Here is a 24,035-nt window from a genome sequence, read left to right as displayed (position 1 = left end):
CCTCCCCTGACCGCACGTCACTGGTAGAAATGACCCAAGGGAAGAAAACTACAGAGAAGAGCCGAGGATGAATCCCTATTCACCTTTTACACCAGGACCAGTGACCTGGGAAGAAGTTGATTCCCCAGAAAGAATGAAATTGAGGAGAGAGTATGAAGTACTGGATGAGTGGAACCAGGAAACTGATACAGAGGAGGACAGCACTGACTACTACTTAGAGATTTCAGGAAAATATGCTCCCACCCCCCACAACACAAACACTGCATGTGGCCTTAGATGTCCAGTTAACTGCATTACAATCCTGTCTATACACTTAGAGCTGACTACATTGGTGGTGGGCAAAGGAGTCTTCTCGCTCTCATACTGTGCACACTGCATGCAGGTCGCAACTAATGGCAACAACATTACCTATAAGGCTATATATTTTAAAGGGGAAGGCCTGACCTTTAACAATTCGTTTGTGAATGAAGGCTGCTATGGGTACCTTCTCTGCCATAGCTCACTAGCTTTGGCTGTAAAGCAGAGTGGTATTAGGTCTGCCTGCAACTGAAACGCCTTGTGGGAGATGCTTGGCTCGCACACTGAGTGCACGGGCAAAGTACGTGCAAATAGGCCATTCAGTGGTTTTGCTTGGGATAAGTAAAATTACCGGTCAAGCCTTTTTTCAGCCCTGCTGCTGCCATAGATTATGGATTTTTTTCATTGTGCTGTCAGTACGTTTAATATATTATTCCCATTGGGATGAAAAGAGAATTTCAAGATGTAAAAATGCTTCAGAAAAAAAGGAAAAAAAAAAATCGCTAACCCTACCTTTAACAGTTTCTGGGTAACTGACTATAAGATTCTTGTATTATATCCAGAGATTTTGACTTATGCGGATATAACTGAATATGTGTAGAAAATGCTAAGGTGGACGGCGGGGTGGGGCAGTTATGGGAAAGATAACAGTTCTAACCAACAACAGTCTGGCCATAAAAGATAGTAATGACAAAAAAAAGAAAAAAGGAAAAAAGTCCAGCCAGTACTTAGCCTGTTTCAAGCAAACTTTAATGTAAAGACCAACGCATTTCGGCAAGCAGCCCCATGAAGGTTTGTTTTTCTCTTGGTTGTGCTTGAAGTTGCTAAACAAGAGCAAGTCTGATTGGAGAAGAGCATTCAGCCTATGTGACAGAAATCATTTAAAAACCACAGTAAAAGAGGAACTAACTAGATGCACGATGCACATCAGCTGCTGGAGGAAACTGTCAGACAGAAACCCACAGGAGTCCACACCTAGGGGCAGAGGCGCTGTGGGATTTATGCTGCTCAGCAAAACCCAAGAATCACCCTGACACCAGTTAGTAATTAATTTTCAGTAAGAAATTCTTTGACTTCTGTTCAGTGATTGAAGAGCTTGACAATGATTTAAACTCAATGCTTAGGACTCTTACTGAATTTTGAAGTTGTAAGTCAAATCAAACAATTTATTTGGTGATTTTTGAAAGTTTGTATTATTGCTTGCTGCTGTGTTGTAGAGGTTTTAAAAAAAAATCTTTATAAACTTTTTATACCTTTGAATTTTCTTTTTATTGACTTATCCTTCTTGTTAACTTGTGTCAGTTACAGATAAGTTAGAAGCTGTCCTAAGGGGTATTCAAAGGTGTTTATGATAATGCTTTATAAAAAGTGATTAAACTCATTGTAACCTTTAAAAGTAAAACAGTGATTATTAACCTTAAAACCAAATTTTTGGCTCAATCTTGAAATAAAATTTTATGAGTAAGCAAAATGTGCTTGTTGCTACATTTTGGAACTTAACTCTGCGGAATGTAACTAACATCAGCTAATACCCTGTGCACAAGAATTAGGGTCTAATGTGACATTTGCCATAGATTTTATGGGTTATTCCAGATCTAACTAAACACTTTCTCAAAGAGCAAAGTAAACTGGCACCTACAATTTCCCAGTACTGTAACATCTGAAGATATAAGGAGGTAGCTGCCTATAACTGCAGGTTGTCATTAATTTATCGTGAACTGGTGACATGAAAGAGGGAGGTCTGCAAAGAACCCAGGTTCACAGTAGTTCACTTCTGGGTGAATATCTCAGCCTGAACACACCAAGCAGCAAGTTCTAACAGAGTTCAAATAATGCCACCTTATTGTGATAGGTTGAAGTGTGTTCCTCAGCCCAGGGGTTAGCAATTGTGGCCTTCAAACATGGGGTCCCAACGGCACAGCGTAGATTCTATGTAGATTCAACACAGCCATAAATCAAGATTTAGCTCTTATATACCTGAGAGACCAGTTGAGTATCGGTCACTACTACTTGGCAGTCTGGAGGGTAAAGAGGAGAAGCCTGTGGAGCTCACTGATGACAAACTGCTCAGACTAGAACCCTGATAAAGAAATGGAGAACAAAATTTAGGAGGAGAAAATACATGTGTCGCCAAATGCACCAGTTTCAACCAGTTCATCTGAAAGTGGAAGAACTGAAAAGTCTGGACGCACAATTCTGACTTGGCTCATTTTGTTTTCAGATCTTCAAAAGCAGATTAAAAACCTGTTATGTTCAGAGTGACAGATACTACACTACTCTGCCACTTTAATAGTCACACCTGTACAAGTGTATGCAACACTTCTGCCTTAACATCTGCTTATATGAAGCTCAAAATGTTCCAGTTTTTGGTGAAATTGTCATAAATGTATAAATTCAAATATATGTTTATTACTGAGGTCATAGTTAAAGGTGGTGTTGTACTGGACTACATTTTATATTCAGAGGTGTTCCTAATATTCTGACCCTCTCATGTATGTAGCTGGTGAACACAAAAATATAGAGATACTATGGCCTCAATATAATAACATAATCAACATTATACATTTATGACAATTTCACCAAAAACAAGCATGTTGAGCTTCATAAGGCAGAAGTGTTGCACTGAATTGCATACAACTGTACAGGTGTACCTAATAAAGTGGCTGGTGAGTGTATATAGAAAATATTCTAAGAACGCAGTTAGAATTAAATTGAAACTATACTAACAGAAATGGCCAGATCAAATTTAATGATTGATCTTTATCAGGGTTTGGAACTGAAGATTTTAGAATGAGATTTTCTTCCATACCGCTGATACACTCCTGAGCCTGTACTCCATCAGCAAATCGGTTAGTTTCTGTGTCACCTTCAGCACCAGCTGTGCATCACTCTCATTCTTGATACGGAAAGTATCCTTTAAAAAAAATAAAAATAAAATTTACTGTATGTTTGAATATAAATATAAATTAACACTTTTGTAAAGTTGGGGAAAACCCTATTGTGAGAAATCAGATACATACCAGGTAGGAGAGTAGTGGGTTGGAAACGTTGCTACATTCTGGAGCTCCCATCAAACCTGGCCTGTCCTGTGGCTTGTCCACTGGTCGATCCATTAAGCTGTTCCCCATTTGGGTGCCCCTGAACCCATCAGGATACATTCTGCCTGGGTTCTCCTCCAGCAGTCCACTCCTTCCATAGCTGTCTCTTCCACCACCTGGTCCAAAACCATCTCCAGTTCTAGCTGGACGATGACCCATATCATCCGGGAAAGGTCTCCGATCCATACCAGAAACAGGGAAATCTTGTCGAGTTGAGTAGCCTCCAAAACCAGGCCCCCCATACTCTCCAACTGGATAGTCTAGGAGGGGACCGCCCTGAGGAGGAAACTCATCTGGAAACCCCAGGTCAGAGAACCTGGGACCTGTGAGAAAGATTTGTCAATTACATTTAAACACATGTACTGTAATTGAACAGAAGGGCATACATGCACACAGAATATGCAAATACATAAGTGAATCACCAAAGAGTGGTCCCTTTGGCCCCATCACTGGAGCTGGTGGAGGCACAACCTTAGGAGTGGCAGTACCTGAGAGAGAAGACAGGACAAAGGACATGTACACATCTCAGAATGCAGCCAAAAGGAAATAGGTTTCTACTGAAGTAACTCATAGTGGAGTGGCTTACGGAGTCCCTTGAAAGCAGGTACCTCAAATGGTTCCTTCAGGATCACCTACAAGTCACAGCAGGAACAGAAAATGTCAAATCTGCGACCAGGGTGCACAAAATAACCCACTGCTCGAATAAAAACATGGGGCATTTCTAGGAATTCAACATATTTTGAATTTAGAATTTTAAGGTAGACTACACAAGATAAAATGATTAATGTTGTGATGAGCTGAAAAAATTTAGAAAAAAAATCAACTGGACTAGATTTCTAGGTCGAAGACATTTCACCTCTCATCCAAGAGGCTTCATCAGTTCTGACTGACTGGTGTTGAGCCCGAGATATTTATCCCCCTCGGTGGTGTTTCAGTCCTTTGAAGGAGTCGTTGCAGCCCAGTATCGGTGAGAGTCAGTACCTGTGTCTTTGAATCCTCCCCTGTCGACTGATGCCTATTGTCATGGTGGGCATGTTTGGGCAGAGATCTCAAAACCGGATTGTAGATTGAAGACAAGTTGTGTCTTAGTCCACCACGCCTATTTAGTATTTAGTGAGGGGTGTTCTATTTTTACAAAAATAGCTTCCTTAACACCTCTCTCAAACCAGCGATATTCTCTGGAGAGGATCTGGACTTCACTGTCCTCAACTCCTGACTACACTTAATTGCATACACCACATCACTCTGTTTATGTCTGGGTGTTTTGTCCTTCGGGTGGACCAGTCTCTGTCACAGGGTGTTCCCTGGCTTAAAGTTAACTGGGATATTGTGGTTGTGAAATATCCTTTTTAACTTCTCTGATAAACCAGCCACATAAGGGATGACAGTGTTATTCCCTCTTGTTTCTGGTTTCTCCCTGTTGGTGTTGGGCCTGTTCTTGCTTTGGTGAAGGCCCACTTAGGGTATCCACAAGCCCTAAGGGAACTCCCTTGTAGTATTATAAACCAGAGGTGGAAAGTAACCAACTATATTTACTCAAGTACTGTACCTAAGTACAAGTTTGAGATATTACAGGTACTGCATATTTATATTTTTTGCTACTTCATGTCAGCTTCCCTAGACTTCAGAGAAAAATATTGTACTTTATACTCCCTACATATGATAATTTCAGTTACTAGTTACTTTTCAGAATGAGATTAATAAAACATAATACAGTATAACCACAAGACTTTACTGGTCCTCACTGTGAAATTCACAAACTACCCTGCAGTATGTAGTACTTCAAATTATAAACATGGTATTTAAAATGAGCTCCCTCTGCAACATTAAAGGGATCAACACATAATACAGTCATTATAATCAATTATATGATATACATTAATGTGAAATGTACCATTCTACATGAGTACTTTTATTTTTGGTATTTTAAGTATATTTTGATGCCAATACTTTTGTACTTCTACTTAAGTAACATTTTGAATGCAGGACTTTTACTTGTAACAACACTGTGGTATTGCTACTTTTACCAAAGTAAAGTATCCGAGTACTTCCTCCACCACTGTTATAAACCACTACACAGTGCTTATGGAGCCTTCACGGCCAATTAAACTGGACCTCCAAGATCATATTTCATCTTCTCACCAGTATTTGTAGCAACATCCAACCAACACCCTTTAGTTGTTTTTTTTTTTTCTCAGCCCCAGTAGGGTTTGACACTCACTTTGAGTTGCCCCCTTCCTTCTGTGTTCTCCACCTCAGCAGCAACATCTTTAATTGTCTTTCTTACAGCAGGGTCTTTGATGGCCTCTTCCTCTTCACAGGTGAGCTTGTCAGGGTAGGCCTTTTTCTATTGGTTGGGAGGAGAAAATGCAAATATAACAAATAATTTTGCAATGCCATGCCTTTGATACAGAATAAGAAACCAGCAACACTCACCAGGTATCTGAAGCTGTGTTTCCAGCCTTTCACGTGAGCAAGCATATCATGCTGCAAGCGGGACACGGCACAGAGCTTGCACTGGTAGTGTGGAGGGACAGATTTACTTGGGCTGCGGTACTCCCACACATACTGAAGACCTGTAGATGTGTGATGGCCAATGGTTATGTATGTCACTGTAGGAAAGGGAAGGTGGTAGATGTAGTGTATGTGAGGGGAAACAGCCCCTTTGCTTACCAATGACACACTCTGTGACCCCCTTCAAGTGTTTACCGAGAGACGGCAATGTCTGGATGGACGCCCCTTTTGTGAACACTGGGAAAACATCATTATTCAGCATAAAGGAAATCTTAATAATAGTCCACAACTGATGAACAAGTGACACAACAAGGTTCTTGTCTAAAACTTGTAACCATAACAACCATAGTAAAGAAGACTATGAAGTTAAGATTGTTGTGTTTCTACATTACCTGTAGTGTCTGATGGTCAACAAATTCTTTTCTGTTTCTATTAACTGAGACAACATTAGAAACCCAGACTCCTCACATATGCTTCTGAAGCCTGGGAGAAGAACAGGAACAGCAGTTCTCGGCTAACCCCCATTTAAGCCCGAAACGGACTGCAGACACCAGCTCCGCTGCTTCGCACTGTGCAGCACTGCAGAAGTATCACTTCTGAGTTGCACTAATGACACAGCCCAACTGCAAATGCATGACAGATTCCCTGCTTAACTTAAAAAACCCCTGGTAAGGGGGTATGGTTTACTTGGTGCAAGAAAAAAAAAGTTACATTACTCAAGCAAGTGTAGCAGAGGCAACTGAATAAAACAGGGAATACTGCATTCCGCAGTGCTAAAAAACTTTTTATACAACAAGCACAGCACAAGGTGCATTGAATGTACGTCAGCAACCACTGCAGATGCATGGCTGCAGTACTGTACCTCCCAGTGTTTTAAGACTGTGTGTAAGCGTTGCTAGGCAATACTGGAGCTTACAGTGCTGGTCTTCAGTGTATCAACATCTTAGGAGAATGGACTGATATTTCTAAAATTGCTCAGTATATGTTTTTAAAAATCATCTAAAAGGTTGAAATTTTGATTTTCTACACAGCAAGATAGTGGAAAATGTTTTTGTAGTGAAAAACACTGATCTCCAAGAACCGAAACCACGAATGGCACCATAACAGCCCCATCTCTGAGAGTGTGTGTCTCACAGAGTGGTGAGCATGCCACCACCCATGACATGAAGCAGGGAAATCAAGATCTCAAGCTTCAACTCTCAGCACTGGCTGCGGTACCATGTGTACAGGACTTACCTATATCATCAGAATGCTGTGGCTGCTTTCTCTGTCAATGGAGGGGAATAAACCCACATGAAGGAGAGAGACACATACAGGCATTAGTGACAATGTGACACTCAGCAGAGGACTGAACTCCTCGTTCATGTTCGCCACACTACGTATGCCATAGAGCCATTATTTTCCTCATTCTCCATGACCTGTGCATCAAGCAGCGCCCGCCATAGAGACAAGTGTATGAATGGTGTCTAAAGCATGTAATCTGGACATTAGTCTAAATTCTCATTAAATGAGAATTTAGAATAGCACCAGTTAATCAGCTGTTTAATAAAGAAAGAAAGGATAGAGTTGATACACTGGATGAAGGCTAAACCAGAACTTTCAATATGCAAACAATGTCTACAGTGGCCACATCAGAGAAATCTGAGGTCAAGACCTCAGTATGAAACGGTCTGTGCTCTTCTGTTACTGAGCCATGTGTTCCTACACCTTGTGGTATGGTTGGGAGTCCTGAATCCTGGTTTAAGAGATGAAAATGACAAACACAAATGATGTGATAATCACACATTCATCCTCTTTCCAGGAAGAGCAGCAAAGAAAAGATGGATGTTGGTTTGTAGCTGAGGCTGTATAAAAACATGGAGGTGGTTCCTGCTGTCTTTTAACCTGGATTTAGGTTTCTCCTTTGCTACCATCATGGCAGTTACTAAACTAGAAACAACAGACGAGTCCCTGGGTGCAACTGAAGAGGGATGCTGTAGTGACATCCACTTGGGTTGAGCACACCTGTCCCAAACATAATCTTTCCAATTACATCAGTAGAGGGATGCATGCACAGGCACGGGGTAGAAGATGAACCAAAATGTACAACAGCTTATGATGAAATCACCATGAAAAGTTGTTTTGGGGACTAAATCTGTGCACGTCACAAAAGTAACAAAGTGGAGATGTTCATTATCTCAAGAAGGAAACCTGTCTGTTAGCTCAGAGTTCAGAATTACCTGTGCGATACAGACAGAGATCTGAATTTTATGAAGCCGCGGAAGGTTTTACATGCCTTTTTTCAGGTAAGGCAGCTCACACCATTATTGTGTGTTTAAGTGTTTGTGAATTTCCCCACTGTGAGACTAATAAAGATTCATCTTATCTTATCTGTGTTTGACGTATGTTTGGGAATAAGAAACAGATGAAAGAGGAGCAGACAGGTCACTAAAAATGTCACATTGTTATCTTTGTAAAATTTCAAACAAACAACGAAAAAAAAAAAACAAGATTCTGCATTAATGCAGCACATTTGGTAAATACCCAGTGTCTGATGTACTATGAAAAAAAAGCCTGCCAACTTTTTTTTTTCAATACTAAAATTAATTGTGTGAGGCTTCTGTGTTTCTAAGTTCGACCTGCGCCGTCATGTTTTTACACGCACAAGTCTCTCTAGAGCTAACTTTGTGTATAGCCTCAAGTAGTTACAGTATTGTTCAAAATAATAGCAGTACAATGTGACTAACCAGAATAATCCAGGTTTTTAGTATATTTTTTATTGCTACATGGCAAACAAGTTACCAGTAGGTGCAGTAGATTCTCAGAAAGCAAACAAGACCCAGCATTCATGATATGCACGCTCTTAAGGCTGTGCAATTGGGCAATTAGTTGAAAGGGGTGTGTTAAAAAAAATAGCAGTGTGGCATTCAATCAGTGAGGTCATCAATTTTGTGAAATAACAGGTGTGAATCAGGTGGCCCCTATTTAAGGATGAAGCCAGCACTTGTTGAACATGCATTTGAAAGCCTGACGAAAATGGGACGTTCAAGACATTGTTCAGAAGAACAGCATACTTTGATTAAAAAGTTGATTGGAGAGGGGAAAACCTATAAAGAGGTGCAAAAAAATTATAGGCTGTTCAGCTAAAATGATCTCCAATGCCTTAAAATGGAGAGCAAAACCAGAGAGACGTGGAAGAAAACGGAAGACAACCATCAAAATGGATCGAAGAATAACCAGAATGGCAAAGGCCCAGCCAATGATCAGCTCCAGGATGATCAAAGACAGTCTGGAGTTACCTGTAAGTACTGTGACAGTTAGAAGACGTCTGTGTGAAGCTAATCTATTTTCAAGAATCCCCCGCAAAGTCCCTCTGTTAAAAAAAAGGCACGTGCAGAAGAGGTTACAATTTGCCAAAGAACACATCAACTGGCCTAAAGAGAAATGGAGGAACATTTTGTGGACTGATGAGAGTAAAATTGTTCTTTTTGGGTCCAAGGGCCACAGACAGTTTGTGAGACGACCCCCAAACTCTGAATTCAAGCCACAGTACACAGTGAAGACAGTGAAGCATGGTGGTGCAAGCATCATGATATGGGCATGTTTCTCCTACTATGGTGTTGGGCCTATTTATCGCATACCAGGGATCATGGATCAGTTTGCATATGTCAAAATACTTGATGAGGTCATGTTGCCTTATGCTGAAGAGGACATGCCCTTGAAATGGTTGTTTCAACAAGACAATGACCCCAAACACACTAGTAAACGAGCAAAGTGTTGGTTCCAAACCAACAAAATTAATGTTATGGAGTGGCCAGCCCAATCCCCGGACCTTAATCCAATCGAGAACTTGTGGGGTGATATCAAAAATGCTGTTTCTGAAGCAAAACCAAGAAATGTAAATGAATTGTGGAATGTTGTTAAAGAATCATGGAGTGGAATAACAGCTGAAAGGTGCCACAAGTTGGTTGACTCCATGCCACACAGATGTGAAGCAGTTATAAAAAACTGTGGTCATACAACTAAATATTAGTTTAGTGATTCACAGGATTGCTAAATCCTAGAAACAAAAACGTTTGTACAACATAGTTTTGTGTTTGTACAGTCAACGGCAGACACTGCTATTATTTTGAACAATACTGTACATGAGTGTCTATCAAAGGTGTGTGGTTTAAACAAAAGAGATGCATTGCAAGGATGTTTATGTTGTGTATAAATTTACCTCTAACTAGTCATTTCATGGATTTCCAGCAGCTGCTTTACTTCTAAAGAGTAAAAATGCCCGTCTACAAGCCATTATGATATTTGGCAACTTTTCTGTTCCAATGCTGCGCACGCATCCTCTATTGATTGTAAACAGGAAACTTGTCTGTAGAAAGCTAAGGAGACAAGCAGCCAAAGATGAAGGGGATTAAAAATGCTGCATGCAGCAGCTCTTAAAACATAAACCGAACATCCCCTTGTGTGTTTAGTGAATTGTTTTCTAACTTGTACAACTAATTCAGGAGTTTAACAAAAGGGATTTCTTTCACTGAATTGTATGGGTATGTAGTAGTCCCTGCAGTTATAATCTGTTTTGCTGCAGTTTTACATATTAACAATACCAAAGAACAAGTAAGCAGCCATACTGAAGATGAGGCCTTTATGTTTTAGAGTGTGACAGCACTCAGAAGTAAAAACTGAGGTAACTGCCATTAGATATTGGTTCAAAGAACCAAGTTCACATCACATACAAAGCTCATTTAAATCTGAACTACTTCAGAACATTAAATGTTTGCTTTGTGAAGCCCAAGAGCTGGACCATACTTTAAACCATATGAGTGTTATCAGGCCACAGATGAGAGGCCCAGGCCAGTGAGTGGGGGGTCTTCACATACCAGAGAGCAACCCTGGGCGCACAGAGACTGGCACCCAGGTCAACCTGCCGCCTGGCTTTCCATCTAACATCCCAGCAGCCAGGGTACAGCATCAGTCATAAGAAAAGTAAATCACGTTTCTTTCGTGGCAGTCAGCACCATGCACGAGGCAATGCGAGTGTAAACTTTTTTTTTTTTCTCGAATAAGATGTTAAGGGACACACACCTTGTTTCGCCTTTGGTTCTGCTGTCGTCCATTTTTTGGTGGAGGCTCGTTGACTGAAACCTGAGCCTCCATGTCTTCAGTTTCTGTACTGTGGAACAAAGAAAGAAGACTATCAAAATAACTTCTGTGCCAAGTAAGTCTCTTTAAAGACAGAGACACTATCGCATTAGTGCTTATTAAATTGAAGTCTACCTAGGGTTACTTTCGTTGTTTCGTTTCATCTGAGGCCCAGGCAGCCGATCCCGCAACCTTAGACCAGTTTGGATAATATTACACTAGCTGTGAAAAATATCTTAGCAAGTCCAGACGCCAAACACCATAAGTAGCTCCATTAGTTAGATAGCAAGACAATATAACCTAACATACCCTAGATTACTGGATGCAAACTGCAGGCTCCGGGTCTGGAAATTATATAATTGGTTTTTTTCCTCGCTTCTATTTCTTCTTCGTCTTCTGTTGTTTACTGGCGGTTTGCTAGCCAACTTAAGGTGCATTACCGCCACCTGCTGGGCTGGAGTGTGAATCAGAACGACCCCTACCAAGTACTATAACAAAATAACCTGACTCAGTTCCCATTATATTGTCTTGCTTAACCCTATACTCTATAAAAACCTAAGAACTACTCTGTACCCTATATCCCCTGAGCTTTTTTTCAAAACCTCTGTTAAACTAAAGTTCATTCCACCTCTTAGAACTGTATTTTTAAATACTCCCTCTCCCCCCTAAACCTGCGACAACTCATAATAACATGTTACACAGTTTTTGTACCCTACACAACTCACTCCCCTTTATTATGCTTCTTTGTCAACTTCAATGTACTTTTCAAACAAGTATGACCAAATCTCAGTCTTGATATCATATTTTCCTCCTTTCTATTCCTAGGACTTCCTTTTATTTCTCCTACTTCCCTTTGGATAATGTAATAGAACTAACTCTTGCCTTCTTTATCCCATAGTTCTTGCCATTTCTCTTTAATTTTTCTTTTAATTAAACTTTTAATATCAACCTTATTATAATTTATGGCTACACCCACATCTCTATTTTTTAAGTGCAGCTTTTGCAAATTCATCTGCTAGTTCATTACCCTCCAGCCCAGTATCTGCAGAAATCCAAACTAGCCTAATATCTATTCCGGCCCTCTGACATCTGAATATCATACAAGCCATTTCAAGAATTACTGTATGTCCTGGTCAAGTCTGAATGGATATATTGAATACTCAAAGAACTGCTGGAATCTGATCCAATTAGGACTTTTAATGGTGTATGTTCTTCTACCCATTCTAATGCTAGTACAATAGCTAGTAATTCTCCTGTGTATTATGAGAGATTATCACTGATCTGTTTATTTGATTTTACATTTAATTCTGGTATAATGAATGCTGAGCCTATTTTGCCATTTTCTCTCTTAGATGCATCTGTATATATTTTAAGTAATCCTGTCTATATATCCAGTTACCTCAGTTTGTCTTACACTTTCCTTTTTCTCCCTTTCTAAAACGTTCATATCAATCTTTACTGCCTCAAACATCCAAGGTGGGATCACAGATAATGGAACAGTAGGACTTATCCTTTTGTCCTCCAATCATGTTTCACTAATCTTACCTTTTATTGTCCATCCAAAACTCCTCTCCTGACCTTTCTCCTTTTCTTGACACCTTTACAGTACTCTTTATGTGGGATGACCTCTTTATGCCCTTTTAAGTTCACCCAATATGTTAGTGCCAATTGTGTTCTTCGTAAGGCCAAACGTAATTCACTTGTATGGCCAAAACCAGCATTGTCTTCATGGCCCCACAGCACAGTCTTAAAACTTGATACTGTATAGAAAGTCACTTTCGGCTTTTCCCGTTTTAGGAGTCGCCACAGCGAATCGTCACACTAACGACTCGCATGTTGACATTTGGAACGTGTTTTACGCCGGATACCCTTCCTGACGCAACCCTCATTAAAACTTGATACTGTATGGTTCCCTGGAATCTTTACAGCAGTTGGCACTACTGCTACCCAGTGATGGAACATCAATTAAGTTCAATTTTTAGGTATCTGTACTTAACTTGAGTATTTCCATTTCCCTTTCAGTACATTTCAGAGGCAAATATTGTACTTTTTACTCCACTACAGTTATTCAGTTCAGTTCCTATTTGCTTTTTAGGATTAATTTAATGAAACCAAATACAGTGTAATCAGAAGACTACTGAACCACAATGAGAAATTCACAAGCTACTCAGCATCAATCAGTCAATCAATCAATGAGCCAGTTTTCTTCGCTTTCTTTCTTCACTTTTATACTTTTTCTTCTTCTTCAGTCCAGTTTTTATCCTATAGGCTTCAATGTAGCAAAAATGCACTTAGCTACATCTAAAAAAAAAAAAAAGAAAAAGCAGCAGCAGCAGCAGCAGCAGCAGCAGAAGAAGAAGAAGAATTTTTTTTTTATTGAACAAATGTATTTACAACGAATATGGCAAACAAACATTAGTATTCCATAACATATTAGGTAACAGGTACATTAACAAAAAACAGGAAATGAGAGGAAGGAGAGAAAAAGAAAATAAATAAATACATAAATAAAATAAGGATAGATTTAAAATAAATAAATAATAAAATTAAAAGTAAATAGTCATGTTGTCAAAACTAGGGCTTTGGTATTAAATTATACTCTTCAATTAAATTAAAAGGTTTAGTAGCATTTTTTGTTTTCATGAGATTGAGGGCTTTAACAAAAATAAGAAACTCACTGAGAAATATACAGAAACGAGGTACAATTTTCATATACTTAGATTTATGAATATAAAATTTTCCAATAATGATGATGTTGTTGATCAGAAATTTAGCGTTGGCATTGTCCATCAGGGTGAAAGGGAAATGGGGGGTGTTTACGTAAATACTTCGTTGAGAATGGGGAGCAGTGTCTTCTCCGGTTCTAAAAACCATTCAAGTTTATCGTTTTATTGAGTCCAGCCTTTAGAAAAGAAGCTGGATAAACTCCCGTTATAAAACTGAATTACAATGTGACACATTCAATTGTGCACGGCTGGGCACTAGGGAGACATAACTTAATATTTTTAAGGCACTTTTGCGGGCAGCTATGAGATGCATTCGTTTTAATCACCAGGGTTAACCGTAAAACACTGCTGGATTCAAAATTGAACAGGGTATTAAACGCGCTAATATAACCGTGGTATTTCTTTTATCCTGATTAAATGTAGGTGGACAATGTATTGTTTGAGTATTTTAAAAAGTCTTCTTTATGACCGTGCTCAGAGGTTTTTTTTTGTTTTACTGTAAGCTCCACCGCCATTGTGCTTTGAACATACGCACACACACGCGCGCACCATAGGACCCAAGACAACATGAGACTAAATTATATTTTGTTTTTGTAATTGTGAGTGGGGAGGCTCTTCTTTAGCTTTTAGACAATATTAGTCCAGTCGTTTTCTGTGGTAAGTACAATAAACACTTTTGCGTGATGCTGAGCCAGGGCATATAGTTAGCTACAAGGTAGCTAATTTTGCTAACGTTAATGTACTGTTGTGATGTTACTTCTTAAGATTTAGCATTAAAGTCTCATTATTCAGAGCAAAAATTGAGCAATTTGTATCGCATGTGCTGCAAAAGGAAACTTTATATCTAATACTAACACACACTCAGTTGGCAGTTTATTAACATTGGGCACATTAAGCTAAAACTAATGTAACAGCCCTGTAGTGAATCCTCCTTTCATGAAGGTGATGATTTTCTGTTCAGTGTAGAGAGGTGTTGATGTAGTTTGTGCTGCTGTTGATCTATATTGCGTTATCCTGACGGGTGTTTACATTATTTTGTGCACCTTATTTATATCAGTGAAGCTAGGCTAAACAACAAACACCTCTCAGTATGATGCATTACAGTTCAACAGCTGCACAAACTACAGCCTCCACAATGATCATACTACACCTCTGAAATAAAAGCAAAAACTGAACATTATCGCTGTCGTGAAGGGAGGGTTCATTGCAGGACTGTTGTATATTGTACATTAGTTTTAGCTAGGTGTACCTAATAAACTGCCAGCTGATTGTATGTCAGTCATTGGTGTGTTTCAACCAATGCATTCATTTAGCACTATTATTCCACCTTTGTGTGTGGTAACGCCAACAGCAGCATAGACTGCAGAGATGAAGGCCAAGAAGAAGAAGAGACAGGATGACTTCCAGAAGGTCAAGTTAAAGGTGGGAAAGAAGAAGCCCAGAGCTGTTAATGCCACCGACACCACCTTCCGCACAAAGGGGATCCATTTACCTGAACAGTTGAAGAGAGATACAGGTGGTCCCACCACACACAGACAGCTTGGTATCAATGTAAGCTCTTTAACATTCTTTCTTAAACATACCAGCCTGCTTCACTAAAAGTTCTTTTTTTTTTTTGGTAATGCTACAGTCTGTCCTTTTTCTCCCTTTCCCCACACCTAACCAGGACCTCTTGTCTCAGCTCCACCATTACAATGCCAATGTGAAACATGGTGCCTTGTTGGGTTTGAGACAGTTGCTGTCCCTTAATCCATCTCTGTTAGAACAGCATCTGTCCCGTCTGCTTTCTGAAGTGGCAGCTGTTTTCACAGACAAGGATGGCAGTGTTCGTGTGGCAGCTACACGTGTCCTCAGGTTAGAGAAACAGTGATGCAGAAATACAACAATACATTAAAAAGATTATTTGGCTGTTGATTTAATCCCAAATAACACAGTGTCTAAAACTCCTTCCAGGTTCATTGCACAGTCTGTGCTTGCAGAACGAGTTGCCCCATTTTTCCCTCTCCTCAGTGCCCACCTGTCATGTGCCATGACCCACATTGAGGCAGGCATCCACGAGGACGCAATGAACATCCTTGATGTGCTGCTAGAACACTACCCTGCTCTGCTAGCAGCACGACCTGCAGTACTCCTCACTAATTTCCTAGAGTTGATCTCTCACAGACAAAGCAGCGGAGGAACCAAAAAGGCCCAGGATGCCAAGGGTCGAACCTGGGCTCTGTTGATTAATCCTAACAGGGCTATGACTAGCCAACAGTGGCGACTCTCTGTGCTTCTCAGGTATGGAAGCCACATGCGCACAGATTTGGAGAAAAATCTAAAACTCTGGCTGATAACCTTGTGGTTTGTTCAACTTCTATTTCAGGCTTGGGCGTTTTCTGCAGGCAGTAGTTGAGGAAAGACCAGTGCAGGAAGGTGACATGTCTGTCCCAAATGAAGGAGTGTTTGGTTCCAGTGGAGAGGGCCAGGTTACACCTCTGTATCTCAACTGGGAAGAGCTCACCTACAGCAACAGTGGAGTTCAGGTGTTTGAGCATTCTGGGGCCAAACCAACTCCACGTTCTGCCTTTAGGCTCAGGTATGCTAACACAAACTCCCGGAACCATCTAGGATTGAAAATCACAAACAGAATATATATATGAACATAAGATGTAACAAACCTTGTTTAAGTTGAATTTAAATATTCACATTTCATGTTTAACATGTTTTTCTGTTATTATCTCACTGTGTAGACCTGAGGTGGATCCTGCAGCTGCAGTAGGTGAGGGATTAGACTCAGCTGAGGCTGTTCAGAGCTTTGCAGCTACACTGGTGCCTCTTCTGCTTGAAGTGTGGGTTGAGGCCAGCACTAGTGACAGTCCCTGGAACAGTACTGAGGGCGCTCACTTGCTTACCCCAGATGCCATGTCAGTTATGTTCCAGGTGTTGTCTATTTTGCAGCTGCTTAGAAAACTGGCGCCACAACAGGAACACCAGGATGCATTGGTAAGATGGGGGAATACAAAATATCACATATTTTCTTTGTACAGGGTTTACTAAGAAATGACGGTCTGCCTCTGCTACCTTGTCTTTATGCAGGATGCATGGTTTCGTAAAGAATACCTAGGAGATTTTAAGCAACACTTCATGAAAAACTTTCCTTATGGTTCTCGAGACACAACCAAACATAAAAAGAAGGTTGATCTCAAAAGGTAAGAGATGTCAAGCAAACATTTCCCCTGTCCCTTTTGTTCTTGATAAATACCAGAGTCTGTATATAATGTGAGAGGTAGTGAAAATAGGATTCTTATTTCATTGGAAACTCACTCTACATTAGAAGACATTTGATGGAAATGCTGTATGATAAATAATCTAACCAAAACAAAAGTACACTTAACGTTCTGAATGCATGGATCATCAATCTGTAAAATACCCAGGTTTTGGGATAATTACTTTTTGTGAATGTAGGTGTAAACTAGATGTGCTTGCTATCATCTCTCTTCAGGAGTAAACAGACTGCAGCTGTGCCAGGTCTGACTGTGGAGCCTCTGGCCCTAAACATTACACTTTGCCAGGTCATGGTGTCCCTCAGCCAGAGACAGGGGCTCAGCCGAGAGACCGATGGAGACTGGCTGACACCACTGAGGACATTTGTCCGAGACACTCTGGGCAGCGGAGTGAAACTGAGCTACAGGCAGCTGCACATGCTGCTGGGTACTGTGTGGAAGATGGTGCTTACACAGAGGAGCAAAAGTAAGGCTGTGTAGTGGACTTAATGTCTTGACCGATTTAATTAACACAGAAACATGAGTTCAGTTGGATTTAATGAAGTAATGTGGGGCACTGCACACCCACATAATATGCATGTCACTGTCTTTTGACATTTGAAGATTCTGGTTCCAGATACTAGTTTGGGAACTTGATGAAGACAGTCATTTTTAATATTAATATCTTTGTGTGTGCTTGTATTTGTGCAGCAGTGACAGAGGATCTGTTGGCAGCAGTGTATGTCTACTATAAGCAGAGGCACCTGACTCTACAGACACGATCTCTGCTACTGTCTTTCTACAGCAAACTCTACCTGCAGGAACAAGGACACACACATATAGCCAGGTAACCTCAGCCATTGGTTTTCAATGTGTGGGACCTTTAAAGTGAACATTTACAGTTCTTTAATAAACTTAAATGATGTAACCATACTCACAGCAGTAGCCCCATGGTGTTGAACATAAAATCTTTTTTTTATACTAAAACCATAAATACCCTTGCACAGCCAGTCAACACACAAGCTTGGTTTTTGCTATTGGATTTTAATATTCAATCTAATCAAATGAATATTCAGACAATATTCATAAGCACTGCCTCTCAAAACTCCCAAACTTGGATAACAGTTATTAAAAATAGGCATTGTAGATATAAAACGCACAACTATGCAAAAGCAGTTCTTATTCATTACATAGAGCCCATTTAGAAAATTATTTGGATTGGTTGTTTTGGGGAAATTTGACAGAACACCCATTATGGTTTTTTTTTTTTTGTTAAAAATTCTAAACACAGACCAGCAACTGGTTCAGTGGTGCAGTCAAATGCACAAAGGGTTTATAGTGGTCATATGTTGTACAGTGCACACGAAATGACGTCTGACCCACAGTAGTTTCTCTATGATGTTGCCAGGCCCCATTAAGAAAAATGAAATTTATGGGTTAGCTCTGCCAGGCTGGACATCACTGAAAATTCTCTGAAAACTGATTGTTCATATCTGTGCTTGTAAGTGAAGTGGAGGGCAAATAAATTCATCTTATTGCCCTCAGGGTTTGCTGCTGTTCAAGAACAATTTTCTATTATCCCCCAAAATTTTTTTTTACCACAGAGACAATATATTTGTGCTTAGATGCAATAACTGACCCATCAAAGCCTAAATGAACTTTCAAAAGCTTCAGTTGTGCCTTCATATCTGGACACAACATACCTTATTGTAACTCTGGGAGCATTTGATTCACATTCATCTGTATATTATCCCTCTCTGTGTCTCTCTGAAGGAGTAAGGTGCTGTGTCGGTGGCTGGCATCTCTTCCTGTGCAGTTGTCCCAGCTGGGCCACCGTAACCCTGCTCTCTCTGAGCGACTTATTGTTTCCATCCAGGCTGCTGCTTCTCGAGGGAACAAGGACCTGCTCAACAGTTTGCAGACACATGCCTGCAGGCTCTACGGTACATAGGCTGAATTAGAGAGAAAACAGACAGTGGTCACAGACAGTCGGACAGCTTGTCACAGATACATCTGTTTTCATTACATTACCTATAACGATTAATATTAGACACAATGACAGATTTGAAAATCAAAATGTCAGAAATTCACACAGGACTGAAAAGTTTTGTTGCACTGATTTTGAAACGTGTCGTCCCTGTGAACATAACCCAGTCAGTGATGGCCAATAAGGTATTTCTTCATCAGCTGGTAAATACATGATGTACCAACGCTGACTAGGCTTACAGTCAGAGGTGACGTATGTTTACATAGAGAATAGTGCAGCAGCGGTTTCCTGCTCTGTGATTTAGTGTTTACTTTGGGTTTATTTGAAGAAGATGCAGTAAGAGCAACATCTCTGCTCAGGTGTCCACTATTCTAGCATTGAATTAAATTTTAAAAGTACAATATAGTACAGAATGCAGAAACGTTTAGTGCTTGATTACAGAAGAGAAAAATCTTAGACACAAGTTACACCATAGTTTCTCTAGGAGGCAGTATAACTCTATGAGCCTCACCCCAGACCACTTTAGAAAACTGCAACCAGAGTGGGAACCCATAAGACAGTGTGGAAGCCCATTCATATCCACAACTCAGAGGACAGTTGGATAGTTGGGCTGATGTTTTACGGGGGAGGGGGTTCTGATAGAAACTGTGGCAGAGCCAGCATTTCACCATCACAAGACTCCTTTTGTCTGAGGGCTTCTGACATCAGCATGTGCGTCAGAGATAGACAGAACAACACACACACACATTATCTGAACCCTCACTGTAGTGGCCATGCCTGTGTGCCTGTCTTGTTTTTTACTAGTCCGAACATTGTCTGGTTTTACTGTTATCACAGGGTGCAATGCGTTGCTGTCTTTACGTAATTACACATGAAGTGTGCATCTGTGTTTGTGTGCGTGGGAAGATCCACAGGAAGGGGTTGTGGTGCTGTTACCAGCAGAGTCCCAGCAACGAATGGTACAGCTGCTTTACTTCCTACCCAAGATGCCCCAATCTCTTCTGGCCAACCTGAGCGGCTGCTGCACCGCTGGGCGAATCTCTGCTGGCCTTGCTGCCTCTCTGATTCGTATCATACACCTCAGGTGAGCAACAGACCTACAGAGAGCACATGAACTCACTGCACTGGACACTACCGTTTAGGAAAGAGAGATGATGTGACATTTGGGTGAACGCCCCTGTTATGGGAATCAAACATTTAAACTTACCAGTGCACTCTTGCTGGCCTCCATCAGGTGGCAGTGTTGTGCTTTCACAGAGGAGTGCCTGGCATTTGATCTGGTTTCATCCTTCCAGTTGACAGGTGCTACAGTTGATGGCCAGTATATTTGATATTAAACTTACTGGATACAATAAAAGCTTTTTTTGTTCTCTTACACAACTACTATTTTCGTATCCCTGTGAGAGTATGTGTGTGACCTTTTGCTTGTGTCATTGCGGCAGTGTTAAACAAATTTTGAGCGCAAATTTTGAGTTCAAATGGGTTCTGATGTGTGTGTAGTGGGTATGATACAAAGAGCTCTTTGGGAGGCTGGAATGCAGCATCGTCATGGAGTATTGAGAAGACTGTCTGTATGGGCCTCCTGGGCTTCACAAAACACACAGTTATTCACGCACATTTCCTGCTGTTACAGATCTATCCTCCCCTCAGGACGAGGAAGAATTTTTCATAACTCTCTTTCCACACGCTATTATGTTCAATATTCTGCCCTTACAAAACACACATCATGAATAATAATCCTGAGAGATGTGAAAAGGGATATGGAAGTAGAAAATAGTTTTTTGAGAATAATTCTAAGTGTACCAAAAAGTGTAAAATTTGGATGAGCTGCATAAATTGAAAGCTGTTCAACCATTTGATATTGATAAAGTTGTGGATTTTGTCTTGATAATCTTTAAATGTGCTCACTGATTATTATATCCAGGTCATCTCTGAGTGGATGGTCTGTTGGGAACCAGGAAGCAGCTCTGCAGGATGTGGACTACATCAGCTTCCTGTTCTCCACTCTTGCAGGTTTCTCATCCGAAAAGCTTGCCTCCCTGCAGGAGGCTGGTGATGGGACTGCCCTGCCTTCCTCCCCTCTCTCACCCCTAAGCCTCTACCCCACCATACTGGAGCAGTTCACCCACCACTGGGACATTGTTGAGGTGCGTTCGCTGAACTTGAGCGTGAGCTTAAACTTCACAAACCTCTTACTAAAACCGCTGCCGTTTTGAAACACCAGAGAGTAGGATGGGAAGGAAGGGGGAAAACGACATTGTTTTAAATATTGAAAATTGAAATTGCTGATATTCTGGACACAGCTGTGGCCTTTCAGTCCCCCCCGCCGCCGGTCTCTCTCTGTCTCTTATGACAGAGGGAGCTCAGAGGGTGGAAGGTTTATCATGGCACACCAGCTGAGAGGGGAACCTTTATCGCGTTGCACAGGTTGGACGTGCATGGTTATCGGGCATAGCAGATATGCACAAATGCTAATGAGAGCCCACGGCATGATGGGAGTGTGACATTTCTGCACAGAAATTACAGTTAACATAACTATGCCCTAAGGCAAGTGTGTGTGAGTGTGTGAGCAAGTGGGAGGCTTATAATCACTAATTCAGCTCCTCAATTAAGGCCTCAGATCCTGCCTCACTCATCTCCCTGTCTGAGTCAATCACAGACAAGTGGTGGGAAGGAGGAGGGAGAGGACACATGGTGGCAAGGGGGGAGGCATTAAGGGACGGACTGTGTCAACTCTGGTTCAACTAATGAGGTGGGATTGTTTTTAATGATGGGGAGAATGCCAACAGGTGCACAGTCCAGACACACACTGGCTCATACCGACTTCTGTACTTCAGCACACACACACGTCTCAATTTGATAAAACCTAATGAGAAATTTGATTTGGATTTAAAGTTAATGAGGAAAAGCTGGGCCTTATTTTTCACTTTTAAAAAGTTGGTGGCATGGCACTTCTTAGGCCTGAAACCAGTCCTGCCTCAATCCAAGAAAGAATGAAATTTTGATGCTTTCGTTTCTTTGGTATAAAGGCACAATGAGCACATAAGTTCATCCAGACAGAAATGTAGAAGTACTCTGATGTGCTTTTGTTGTGCTCTAATGCTATGTTCATATAGTGTACAATAGTAATGTGGTAAAATGCAGGTTAAAGCCGTTGTAGACAGTTTTTTCTTTATTCATACTTTATCCATCTCTCATTTACATCATTATTGCGGTTTCTTTCAACTGTCTACCATTATTTATTCAAAAAACAATTTCCCCGTGTATCAGCTCTAAATGTATGACATTACACACAATAAAGTTCGGCAAATGGAGAACAGGGTTTGGTTCAGTGTATCAGGTGCTCTGTGCCAGTTATATGAAAATTATCCCAAGAAAAGAATCTACACATCACAGCTCCCGATCCAGTGAGATTCCATTCTGCAAAGATTTAACACATTTTGCAAAAAAAATATTCAGAGGGGAAAACATTTCATATCGTCCAATTGAAAGCACATCTGTTGTCTAAACACTGGTTTCATTGCATTGGTTAAAAAAAAAAATTCTGTGAGTTTGCAAGCAGAATACCAAATAAGGAATTTTATTGAAAAAGCATATGTAAGATATGAGTTCTTTGTTAATACTTAATAATTGTTTTATTTGTAGGAAGTGTGTCACTGTCTGGAAACTCTGGGTTCAAAGTCATATTGCTTTGACATCCTGCAAAATGGCATCTGCAAATACCTGGTGAGAAACTGCTTTGACTGAACAGGAAAATCAAGGCTTTCTGTCCTGTTTTAGTGTTTCTATGCTTTATTGCTTGAATTTGTATTTTTTAAATGTTAGTCCTGTTGTTTTTATTTGTAAGCATAATGTCCTGTACATTTGGTGTGTGTCTCTCTCAGACTAAACTGGGGGTGGTTCCTGACAGTATGGCATCCGGGCTGCTCAGAGCAGTGTCCAGATTTTTGGACCTTTCTGTCCTGCCCATTGAGCCTGTACTGCGCTTCTTGTCTCAGTGCTGCCTCAGCCTGCTGGCTCTGCTCGTCATCCTCCAGCAGGAAGCACCTGCTGAAACCAACCACAAAAGGTGTGCGCTGAAAGACTTCACACCTTTGCTCATCTGCAAATGATCTCCTGTTGATAGCAGTCTTGACCTTAGGAGTAGCAGTTGTGACAAAGGTACAGAAGTTGGGTTTAAAAAAACCTTTGTGACTCATTTGCAGGGAGGCAATTTGGGGCGCTTGTGTGACGGCGTTGAGCACCGTTCCCCGCCTGCTGCGGATGGTCCTGCAGCTGTTGCGTGTTGGAGATCTGAGTGAGGAGGAACTGCCGCAGCTCGGACAAGTCCTGTCGATGCTGCTGCAACACACGCCGATCCACAACCAGCTGCTGGCCAACGCCACTTTGCTACAAGAGATCATGCAACACCTGACGGTATCACAGCACACACACATGTAGTTCATAGGGACAGAATTCAAGGTTTTTGTACAGTTTGGATGTAAGGCTGCCCCATGGTAGAGGCTGATCACCTGATAAACTTTTGTCTGTGTGTGCTTCAGAGGTACTCCAGAGGAGCGACCAGGGAACAGTGGCTGACAGACCTGCTCTACTATTACAGCATCACTGTGGCTCACAGCTCTTCCACTCACCGTGGAAATCTGGGTCTTAGAGGCATGTACTGACCGATGCACTCATCAGACAAGTACCTCGTATGTTGCTCAGTTCATCACGTCAAAACATCTTTCAGTCACTTTCACAAACAAACCACTTATGACAAGACTTTCAGACAGCAGAGGTGTGTTTTTTAGTGTGAGTGATAACAGATACTCTAGTGTTGTTTTTAAGAACTTCTCAGTACAAAGAGCTTATTCAATGTTTCTCAAGCCTCTTCTTTAACTGTTTTCCTTTTGCCTCTTCATGGTATCAATGCTGAATGTTGTCTAGTGCTTACTGACTTACCTGGTGACTTTTAATAAAAAATAAAAAAAAAACAAAGGGGAAAAAAAAAACAATAAAGTTAAATCAAAGTCACAGCCTTTTGTTTCAGTTTTTCTTTTAATAGTTTCTA

At 40.8% G+C, this 24,035-nt stretch overlaps 2 protein-coding genes across 5 annotated transcripts in view; one reads left to right on the top strand and one right to left on the bottom strand.

The window, feature by feature from the left end:
- LOC109964092 (uncharacterized) overlaps nt 1-11,443 on the bottom strand; it is a 12,819-nt gene extending 1,376 nt beyond the window's left edge. The window contains exons 1-12 of the mRNA XM_020607145.1: nt 11,337-11,443; nt 11,163-11,219; nt 10,971-11,058; nt 7,146-7,176; nt 6,069-6,146; nt 5,832-5,971; nt 5,617-5,742; nt 3,982-4,027; nt 3,818-3,883; nt 3,318-3,718; nt 3,107-3,211; nt 2,275-2,377 (exon numbers count right to left, since the gene is read on the bottom strand). Coding sequence (XP_020462801.1) covers nt 2,275-2,377; nt 3,107-3,211; nt 3,318-3,718; nt 3,818-3,883; nt 3,982-4,027; nt 5,617-5,742; nt 5,832-5,971; nt 6,069-6,146; nt 7,146-7,176; nt 10,971-11,058; nt 11,163-11,191 — 1,213 coding nt within the window. The 5' untranslated portion in view covers nt 11,192-11,219; nt 11,337-11,443. The remainder of the gene's footprint in view (nt 1-2,274; nt 2,378-3,106; nt 3,212-3,317; nt 3,719-3,817; nt 3,884-3,981; nt 4,028-5,616; nt 5,743-5,831; nt 5,972-6,068; nt 6,147-7,145; nt 7,177-10,970; nt 11,059-11,162; nt 11,220-11,336) is intronic.
- On the top strand, nt 11,017-23,995 carry tex10 (testis expressed 10). 4 transcript variants are annotated; one of them, XM_020607139.1, is made up of 16 exons: nt 11,017-11,103; nt 15,105-15,304; nt 15,420-15,607; nt 15,707-16,033; nt 16,119-16,331; nt 16,486-16,738; nt 16,832-16,944; nt 17,238-17,485; nt 17,710-17,845; nt 18,772-18,941; nt 19,892-20,069; nt 20,910-21,132; nt 22,631-22,711; nt 22,870-23,054; nt 23,191-23,401; nt 23,527-23,995. In XM_020607139.1, the coding sequence occupies exons 2-16, from the start codon at nt 15,122-15,124 to the stop codon at nt 23,647-23,649; spliced, it is 2,832 nt and encodes a 943-aa protein (XP_020462795.1). In that variant the 5' UTR covers nt 11,017-11,103; nt 15,105-15,121; the 3' UTR covers nt 23,650-23,995. The 4 variants fall into 4 exon arrangements, with proteins under 4 accessions (XP_020462795.1, XP_020462794.1, XP_020462793.1 ...); XM_020607138.1 differs by lacking the exon at nt 11,017-11,103 and adding an exon at nt 13,893-14,410 and having other exon boundaries at nt 15,108-15,304; XM_020607137.1 differs by lacking the exon at nt 11,017-11,103 and adding an exon at nt 13,895-14,410.
- The last annotated feature ends 40 nt before the right edge of the window (nt 23,996-24,035 follow it).

The sequence above is a fragment of the Monopterus albus genome, unplaced genomic scaffold (genome assembly GCF_001952655.1).
Source record: "Monopterus albus unplaced genomic scaffold, M_albus_1.0 scaffold84.1, whole genome shotgun sequence".
Lineage (NCBI taxonomy): Eukaryota > Metazoa > Chordata > Actinopteri > Synbranchiformes > Synbranchidae > Monopterus > Monopterus albus.
Note: the sequence above shows the minus strand (reverse complement) of the source record. Positions and strands in the feature narration are given on the sequence as shown.